This window comes from Echinops telfairi, unplaced genomic scaffold, assembly GCF_000313985.2.
Source record: "Echinops telfairi isolate 266 unplaced genomic scaffold, ASM31398v2 ScPeMD7_7458;HRSCAF=8496, whole genome shotgun sequence".
NCBI lineage: Eukaryota > Metazoa > Chordata > Mammalia > Afrosoricida > Tenrecidae > Echinops > Echinops telfairi.
The window spans coordinates 47,990,767-48,000,923 of NW_022111358.1; the positions used below are offsets into that span (position 1 = coordinate 47,990,767).

General features: G+C 56.5%; 1 protein-coding gene across 1 annotated transcript in view; it reads left to right on the forward strand.

Annotated features, from left to right (window-relative positions):
* TMEM235 (transmembrane protein 235) overlaps positions 1-3,325 on the forward strand; it is a 7,840-nt gene extending 4,515 nt beyond the window's left edge. The window contains exon 4 of the mRNA XM_004709118.2: positions 1,574-3,325. Coding sequence (XP_004709175.1) covers positions 1,574-1,815 — 242 coding nt within the window. The 3' untranslated portion in view covers positions 1,816-3,325. The remainder of the gene's footprint in view (positions 1-1,573) is intronic.
* The last annotated feature ends 6,832 nt before the right edge of the window (positions 3,326-10,157 follow it).

The window sequence follows — 10,157 nt, forward strand, 5'->3', positions numbered from 1 at the left end:
ACAGGTGAACCGTCTCCCAGGCCCACTGAGGTCAGGAGGAGATCAGTGTCATGTTTGTTTCACTGTCTTCCGGTGCCGCCAGCTCCCCCTGCCCACCAGGTCCCCCAGCCGTGGATATGTCCTCCCCAAGGGCCAGGCACCACGCCTGGTGCTCTCTGCCTGCAGAGAACTGTGGCCCTTTGCGGGGAGGGGCTCTTTGTCAGGCCGAGAGTTGGGGGGCAGCTGTGGGGGCAGGTCACAGGACAGTAGACAATGCTGGGGTGACATGTGCTCCACAGGATCGGATTAGCTGCATGTCAGGGGTGGCCCAGCATGGTCACCAGAGATATCTGTGAGTTAGGACAACCTGGGGCCCCGGGAGGGGACTCAGTGGGATTGTCACCAGGAAGCACAGGAGAAGGTGTTCCCCACCCCCAGCAGTCCCCCAGTCCTCGCTGCCCACATCCAGCCGTTCTCTGTGTCAAGGGCCATCCAAGGGTCTGGGCAGCTCAGACAGACACACATCCTCAGGGCCTTCAGGCCACTGTCAGTGTGCACAGGAATATCCCCCAGCCACCTGCCTCCATCAGCACCTGAAGGGGTGGGGAGAGAGTCCCACAGTGTGGCTAGCGGCTGGGATAGTGAGCTCCTAAGTGATTGCTATCCAGGGACACATCTTTCAGGAGGCCCCAGAGAAGAGAGGGGCAGGCGTGGGCTCCCCGGCAACCAGGGTGGGCTGGGGCCAATCTGGGCTCTGTGCAGTGTGAGTGGAGATGGAGGGGAGAAGGCGAGGAGGGCTGAGAGGACATAGCCCCACCCCCCGGGGTGGGATTGAGCCAGGGCCCCTGAGTGAGGGTCCCAACTTAGTTGGCTGGGCATGGAAGAGGGACTCAGGTGGAAGGGATGGTGGGCAGCCTCCACAGACAAGGACTTGGCTCTCAGCCATGGGCCCCAGACCCCCAGTCTCCACCCCTACAGGGAGAGAGGCTAGCTCGGCCTTGTTCACCCCACCCCCACACTCAGACCCCTAAGTCCCTGGACTAGCTCCACCCCCTTCCCTAAATTCTGCCCATAGCTGTTTGCCCCCCTCATCCTCCCTGCTCCCTCCTCCCCTTCCTCTACAGCAGTGGTTCTCAACCTGTGGGTCTCCACCCCTTTGGGGATCGAACGACCCTTTCACAGGGGTCGCCCAATTCATAACAGTAGCAAAATTACAGTTATGAATTAGCAACAAAAATAATTTTATGGTTAGGGGGTCACCACAACATGAGGAACTGGATTAAAGGGTCTTGGCATTAGGAAGATTGAGAACCACTGCTCTAGGGGGTGGTGTTGGGGGTGCTCTTTGTAATGGAACATTATGGTTGCAGACCCCTTAAAACTCCACTGCTCCAGGCCTAGGAGCTGACCATTGTGTCTGTCCCCTCCCTTAGCCCCTATCTCCCAGGTCCCCTGGGAAGGTGGCCTTGAAGGATCCAGGCTACGGGCTGGTCAGGGCTAAGCAGGAGAGGAGGCTGGGGAGAAGATGCCCCCAGCAGTCATGAGTGGTCCCAGACCTCTCTCCTCAGGATCCCTGACCCTGGCCTCTCCCCAGGTGCCCTGACCCTGGCGGGCATCAGTATCTACATCGGCTACTCTCACCTGGCCTTCGTGGAGACCGCCCGCCAGTACGGGGTCCAGCACATGCGGGCCGTGAGCATCAGCTTCGGCTGGTCCTCGGCCCTGGCCTGGGGCTCCTGCGCCGCCGAGACCCTCAGTGGAGCCCTCCTTCTGGCAGCTGCCCACGTCCTCAGCCAGACCCGGCAGCCTGGCCCTCCCCACTCTGTGGTCATCTGAGCCAGAGGTGGCCAGCAAGGGTCGGGAGAGCAGTGTCCTCTCCCTCTGTGGTTTCTTGGGCCAGCAGGTGGTCAGAGCCCTGGGCTCTGGGGAGAAACGGGGTCCTGCGGTGGGAGAGGGGCTGGGGCAGCGTCCTCATGAGAGGGGCACGCAAGGTCCTCGTGCTTGGCAAAACCAGCTGTTTGGGGCTCCCCTGACCCGACTTACACCCTCTAAGCTCATCTCTCCCACGGCCACCCAGCCGGTTCCCACTAACTGTGACCCTAGAGGACAGAGTGCCCACAGGTGTTCTGAGGCTGTCAGTCCTTGGGGAAGCAGACTGCTCACCTCTCTCCCGAGGAGCAGCTGGCCGGGCCTTCAGTGAGCTGCCCAGAAGGAGGAGCAGGTTGAGGTCCCAGGACTGTGCCCGGGGTGGGCCAGGGTCCTGGTACTCATGGGCCCCCTGGCCACTGGTCAGTGTGGCATGTACCCACCCCACTCCTGTTGGTCCTGGTGTGCCACTGCAGGGACCCTGGGTTGGAGCCCACACCTGGGGTGGGAAGGGGCCCCAGAGAGTAATATATGTGCTTGGTCAAACACTCCTCCCCCCACGCCCCCAACCCCCCACAGCCCAGCATGACAGTTACCACACACCCACTTCACAGAGGGCCAGAGCGGTGCGGACCCCTCTGTCACATCACCCAGGAGCTAATGGCAGGGCCAGGGCCGCCCTGCAGGGTCAGTGTCATCCCAGCAAGCCTGTCCTGGGCCAGCAGGGAGCATGGCTGCTCCTGGGTTTCAGACCTGGTGGTGGGTTTAAGCTGAACCTTTCAGAGGGGACAACGCTTGGCTTCTGTCCTACCCTATGCGAGACTCCTACCCTGCTCCTCCTGCAGCTCCTTAGGGGTACCTGTGGTTGCCAGGGGCCAGTGGGCACCCCATACAAAAGAGGGAGGAAGCAGGTAACACGGGCAAGGGGTCTGGCTTACTTGCCTGCTCATGGGTGGCCTTTGTTGTCAGGAGGGGCTGGTTTGCTGCAGGTGGCAGGGGGTGCCCAGGCTAGTGTTGCTGCAGGCTTATGGGATGGCATCCGGAGCCCCAGGGGAGGTGGAGGGGGGTGGGGCGAGACCCCCCTGCACCACCACAGTCCCTTGGGTGGTGCAAGGACAAGACCCCTCAGATATGCGACCCCCCCCCCCAGTTGTCTGGACCACAAGGACCTGGGATTTCTGCAGGTGGGGATGCTAGGGGCTCGGTGGTCCTGGGGGCTCCTGGACAGCACTGGGAGGTGCTGATGGGTGGTCCCCTGGCGGGTGCTGGCCCTTTCCAACAGAGGAGAAGCCTCAGTGAAGATACCTGCCTCCCTTCTCACTGCTGCCTGCCCACGCCACGCCCCCGTTGCTGCTTTCAAGGTCCCCGGAGCTCCTGGGCGCAGGGCGCCGGGCTGTGCACCGGGGCCAGCCCGACCATTCCACGCAAGGGCCACGGGGCCACCTTGTCCTTAAATAAACCAGCTTGTGTTCGTGTGTGACTCCCGCCTTTGCTTCTCTCTTCTTACAATTCGTCCAAACAGGTAACACAGGCCCAGGGGCGCAAACAGTGTGGAGGTGAGCGGGGGCTCTGTGCGTGCGTGTGCACGTTGAGTGCGTGCTGCGTCCACACTCCGAGGGAAAGGGATGTCAGGCCACCAGCCCACTTCTCCCTTCCAGCTCAGCGGGCGAGGGCAGGGGCACCCTGGGTGCCATGCTGACTTGAGGCAGAAAGTGAGGCCGACTCGGTGGGCGGGGCCTCCTGTGACCCAGGGCGGATTCCTGGGCCCCAGTGAGTGTAGCTGAACTGGGCCCTCTCCCTTCCCCTGGCTAAACCGTGGGGGCTAAACCGTGGGGTCCACGTTTCACGCTAGGCCTCCTGGGCTTTGGGGAAGGACGCCAGCATGGACACACAGGGGGCTGCTTGGGGACCAGAATTCCCTGGGGAAGAGGCCTCGGGTGCTGGCCCCACTTCCCTTTACAGACAGGCTGCTGCTGTCCAAGAGGACAGGTGTCAGGAGGGGTGAGTGCCCAGGCTGAAGAGTCACAGACAGCAGATGGCGTGAGGAAGCAGACGTGCTGAGAGCCACAGAAGAGAGAGGTCAGAGGTCAGTACCAAAGGGACCAGGCCCCCCTCTGAGAGCTGGGGAGAGCCCCCAAAGCTTCCATCTCTAACTCTCCTCCCTGGGGAGGGGACTGTCTGGCCTTCACTGTCCTTCAGAGGGTACATACATCCTGGCCTCACAGCAGCCACATGAGAAACCCTGGTGAGGATGCTCCTCCCTCTAGCTCAGCAAGTTCACCCCCCTCCTCTGTGCGCGACGAAGCCCTTCCTCAGTGATAGTCTTTCCTGGCCATTCCAGCCTCTTCTCCCTCCTCCCTCTGATACGTTTATCTGCACCTCCACTTACTGATACCCTCTCTTTAGTTACTGATCCTCTAGGCACAATATTCCTTCTGGTCCTGTGAAGATTTACAACCTCAGAAGCGCTAGGGAGCAGTTCCAGTCTGTCCTGCAGAGCCGGGTCACCTCGAGGCCGGTGGATTGTTATGACATTAGATACTCTGGGATGTTTATATACGCACCACCAGCCAACTGCAGTCTTGGAAACCCCCAGACTTTCTCATCCACCCCAGCATTTGTTACTGGTACAAGCTGTGTCATTGATGTGCAAGATAGTTGATTTTTTTTACTATTGTCCCGAATTCGAGGTTTTTGGATCATAAGATAGTAAGTGGGGTGGTCTATTTCCTTGGGACTTACCTTCTGTTTCACTAATTCTCTCTTCAGCCATTTGCATTTGCTATTAAGCTTCTCCATGGAGTTCTTATTTCAGTTATTCTATTTTTCAGTTCTAGAAATTCAATGCAGTCGTATAGTTTCGCCCTCACTGCCAAATTTCCTGATCTTGTCTTGCATTCCCTGAATATTTTATTGTAAAGCTTATGTCTCATAACTCCATTATGCCGATCCTCTGGGAGTCTATTTCTCTTCTCTGGTGTTTTCCCTCCTGACTTCAGCCACGTGTTGTTCCATCCTGTGCCTGGTTGCTGCTGGCAGATTGGGGACATCGCCTATAAAAAATCTGTAGAGAAAACTGGCAGAAGCTGCTTCCAGCTTCCAGCAGAGGAAAGGTGGCCACAAGGCCTAGTCCCAGTCTTGGTTTCTCTCTTCCAGACCTTTCTTCGGACCCATTCCTGGCCTGCAGTCTCTCCAGGACATCCAGACAGAACTTTATATGTCTATATTTGGTCCAGCTTTGTTGATCCCAGGGAAGGGGTGGTCTTAACTCGGGAGACAGTCTACGTTATAAGAGATGCTAAAAATGAAATCTAGCCCCAAATGTATTGCTTCATAAACAGATCACATTTATTTATTTATTAAGATCTTATAGTTTATTCATGCTCTGGTGAGAAATCCACTTGACCATGGCCCATCAGGTCACTGTAGCATCTTTATTCTCTCTGTCTTCCAATCGCCGGCTCACGGCTGAGACCTGTCTTTCTTTCTGCTGCGCCAGCGTCGGCCTCGGCAGCCCCCGGACCTCCCTCGCTCTGTCCTTGCCTTCCCCGCGCTGTTCTCTGGGGCCTTTTTCTTCTCACACAGCCCGTCGTTTGCGAATCCGTGTTGAGGTTCATTTCTCCTTGCAGAATCCGGGGAGCCGGCAGTCATGCCTCCACCAAAATGCGTTCCAAATCCAAACGCAGACATGACGCCGGGTGTGGTCTTGTACGCGGGGGTGAGTGTTTCTCGAATTTCTGTCTTGGGCACTGTCGTGTCCCCAGGGTGAAGGACATCAGGGACCGTTTGTTTTCACTGAAGTCGTCGTTGGTCATGGATTCCTGGTCTGGACGGTCACTGTGTCATCCGTGACGGCAGAGGACACTCAAGGAGCCCGAGACGAGAAGAAGGTGCTTCTCTGCTGGCCAATGCCATCATACCAGTACGTTTATCTTCATAAAAGGAGAATGCATGTTCGACAAGATGAAGCCCAGACCTCTATCCTGAGCTATGAACGCCCCTCAGGATGAATCCTGACGTCCCTCTTTCATTTTCTCTCCCTGCCTTCTAGAGCCTCTGGTTAGCGCGTGGCCCAGAGCAAACGGCTTACAGCCGCTTCTGGGGACGGGAGGCAGTCTGGTGGTGTCCTTGGGCACTGGTATGGATTGAATTGTGGTGTTAGGTGCCATCAGCTTGGTTCTGAGTCATAGCAACCTGATGTGCCACCGAAATGAAACACTGCCCGGTTCTGCAGCATCCTCACAAATGTTCTTATGTTTGAGTCCATTGTTGTAGCCACTGTGTCCATCCATCTGTCCATCCATCGTGTCAAAGGCCTTCCGCTCTTTCGATGTCCCTCGACTTTACCAAGTGCAACGTCCTTCCCCAGGGACTGGTCTTTTCTGATAACATGTCCAAAGTACTTGAGATGAAGTCTTGCCATCCTCGCCTCTCAGGAGCACTGTGGCTGTACTTCTTCCAAGACAGATCTGTTTGTTCTGAAAGTCCGTGGTACTTTCAATATTCTTCGGCAGCGCCACCATTCAAAAACATCGATTCTCCTTCGGTCTTCCTTACTCAATGTCCAACTTTTGCATGCAAATGAGTCGATGCAAAATATCTTGGTTCGGGTCAGGCACACCTTAGTCCTCGAAGCAACCCGCTTGCTGTTCACCACTCTAAAGAGGTCTTGTGCAGCAGATTTATACAACGCAATGCATCATTGTATCTCTTGACTGCTGCTTCCACAAGCATTGATCGTGGACCCAAGACAACATCCTTGAGAACGTCAATATTCTCTCCATTTATCAGGACATCACCTATCGGTCCAGTTGTGAGGCTTTTGATTTTCTTTACATTGAATTGTGATCCATACTGAAGTCTGCCCTCCTTGATCTTCAACAGCAAATAACTCCCAGTCTTCCTTACTTTCTGCAAGCAAGGTTGTGTCCTTTGCATCCTACAGGCTGTTGATAAACTTTCCTGCAATCCTGATGTCCTGTTCTTCTTCATATAATCCAGCTTCTCAGGTGATTTGCGCAGCAACCAGATTGAATGAATATGGTGGGAGGCCACAACCCTGACGCACACCTGTCCTGATTTTAAACCGTGCAGGATGCTCTCGCTCTGTTCACACAGCTACCGCTTGATCCATGTGCAGGGTCCACGTGAGCACAATGAGGTGTTGTGGGATTCCGCCTCTTCGCAAGGCTTGTGCATAGTTGGTTACGATGCACACAGTCCAGTGCAGATCCAGCTGGAACCTCTGGCAGCTCTGTCAATGTCCGGCTGCAACCGTCGTCATCGTCGGATCTTCAGCAACATTTTCCTTGCGTGTGATGTTAATGATATTGTTCTATCATTTGGGTACACTCCAGCCAGTTGGCCAAGCAGCTGTCTTCCAAACTTCCTGTGAGGATTTACTTGTGCTCCCTCCCCCCAAAAGGGGGAGCACTTTTGAAAACTGGTGGGAACACCACTTTATCTTGTCATTCCATTCCCCTGCCACACATGTGTGAGAGCATGTGTGTGTTCAAGTCCTAGCCCTGGGGACCTGTGACTGTTGCCTTGTTTGGGAACTAGGTCTCTGCAGATACTGTCCTTGCACTTGGGGTAAGATGGGAGGGGCTGGGCCCTAGTCCAGGAGGAGTGGCAGAGAAGAGCCACACACCCCATGTGACCATGGAAGCAGAGATCCAGGATGCAGCTACCAGCAGAACAGCACCAACAGCTGGGAGAGAGGCCAGGAGCAGCTCCCTTTCAGAAGGGATCCCCACGGCAGAGCCCTCCAGAGTCACGAGGATACCTGTGTTTTACACGCGTGTCTCGGGACTTTGTTTCTATTGATGTGCTGGGGCAGAGGTGGGGGCCAGGGGCGGGGCATGTTGATTGCCACTGAGTCTGTTGAGACTCGGGATGACCCTGCTCCAGGGGGACTTCGAGGCTGGGAATTTTTTTCCCCCCAGCAGACTGCCAGGCCTTTCTTTGGAGTTACCTCTGAGTGGAATCTGAACCCTGGGCTGGCAGTCGAACACCTACATTTCTGTTGGTTTAAGCCCTCCTCCCCTGGGTGTGTGGCACTTGTTACAGCCACTCTGGGAAGCCAGTGGGCCCAATCTCCCTCCCTCGACATGGTACCAGGATGTTGAAGTCTTGCCTCACTGGGCGCTGGGAGCGCTCTGCCCTCAGGAGCGGCAGTGTGTGTCCTGCCCAGCCTGAGGCCTCTTGGACTGATAGCTTAACCTCTCTGGGCCTCCGTTTCAGGAGTCTTAAGCACCCAGTGGATGTAAGGACACCCCACCTCGACCCCAGTGGGGGCCTCACTGTTCCTGGTTCACTGCACCGCCTGCCACCCTGGAGCCTCAGGGGGCGGAGCTACTGCAGGAACCCCTCCCCAGATCCGGAGGGAGCCTGCAGAGGGAAGTGACTGGGGCCCTGCACGGTCCAGGTATTAGGTTCCTCAGGTGGGAAATACCTCGGCTCTTGGCTTCTAATGAGAAAGAATTCATACCAAAGCTGGTTTGTGATCCCAGTGGGTTTTTATAAAAGACTTCCAGAAGAAGTTTCCGGTTTTGCAGTCACTGCACACTCACACAAGGTGGCCTGAGGCCAGAGGGACCGAGGCACAGCGGAGCGGGCACAGGACAGGTGCCAGAGGGCAAAGAAGGGTAAGAAGAAGGGCAGGGGGTCTCAAGGTCGGGGTTGTTGCGGCCTCTGGCTGGGAGGCGTGGCCAAAGATCTTGGTTGACTCCATTGGCTGAATTAAGCCTACCTGGGCCTAGTTTGGGCCACCCAGATTTATGGCCCACCTGGTTCGGGCTTGAATTGGTGCATGCCAAGTAGTAGTTTTTATGGCTGGCTAAGGGCTCCCCTGATTCTCTGCAGCAATCTCCTATAGGGGGCCTTCAGACATGAAGAGGGTCACCCCCTGTCCCTAGCCTGCTACCTAACACAGGCACCTATGGCAAATCTCTGTGTTCCTGGGGACCTCTGCATTGGCCAGACGCCCCAAAGAGCTGTCAGGCTTCCTCAGCGAAGTCCATAGGTCTCCCCCATCTGTGCTCCAGGCCCCAGGAGGAAGGGTGGAGCTGTCATCAGGCCTAGTCTTGGGGGGAGGGCCTAGTGACGGTGTGGGAAGGGCAAGATGTAGGTGGGCGGGGCCAGATGTGGGGAAGCTTGTGTTAGGGGCGGCCTAGGGGGGTTCCAACTCAAAGTGACCCCATTAACAACAGAACGAACTACCACTGGTCCTGCGTCATCCTCATGTGCAACGTGTGAGCCATTGTTGCAGCTACTCTGTCAGCCACTCTTGTCCTGTGACCCCCACCTGGGGAGGGGCGATGCAGTGGCTCACTATCAGAGCTTCAGCCCCCCCACCCCCAGTCCATCCTGGGAAGTGACCAGCAGGGCCCTGACCACGGAGAAACAGAGAAACTGAGTCACACGCTGGGTTCATTTGCTGAGCCTGGTCTAAGTGGGCCCAGGTCCCCAGAAGTGCACCTGGGGTTGGGGGACAGAGGCAGTCAGAGGAGGAGGACAAGAGGGAGGATCTCTTCTCAGAGGGCGGGGCCTGGCGTCGGAGACCTGGGGCCCAGTTGCTCTCTGGGGACTCCGCGCATGTATAGCACTAGGTGCCCTGCACACACACACACACACACACACACACACACACACACGTCTTGTCCTGAACCCACGAGGGGTGCGGCCAGCCCCAGTGGGCAGGTTCAGAGTGGGCGGGGCTGGCCCAGGGTCTCCGGGGCAAGGAGCAGAGCGGGCCATGCAGCCCCCTAGCCACACTCACAGGAGGTCAGGCTGCGGGCAGGGGCGACTAGAACATTAGTCGTGCCTCAAACTGCCCGTGTTCTGACAGCTTCACCCCATGGCACGTTTGGGGAGGTGGGGGCAATTCCTGAGGCTGCTCAGGGACTCAACCTGAGGTGTGGGTGGGTCCCTGCCTGCTTTTAGGGATGCATCGGGGACTCCCTGGCTGCCCTGAAGCCCATTTCTTGTGCCGAGTTGGGCTTTTGATTGTCTTTATGAGAGCAGGTTGCTGGGCCTTTCTTCCGTGATACCACTGGGGGCGTTCAGACCACCAATTTTTAGATGAGTCTCCAAACTCAAAAACCCTCATGGTCGTCAGGCAATCTGACTCATAGCGACCCTACAGGACAGAGTTGAATGGTTTCTGACACTAACTCTTCATGGGACTAGAAAGCCTCATCTTTTCCCCATGGAGCCACTGGTGGTTTCAAACTGCTGACCCTACCGTTAGTGGTAGCCCAAATCATCATAAGCCACTTCGCCACCAGGGCTCTGTTGCAAGCAAAGTGTTT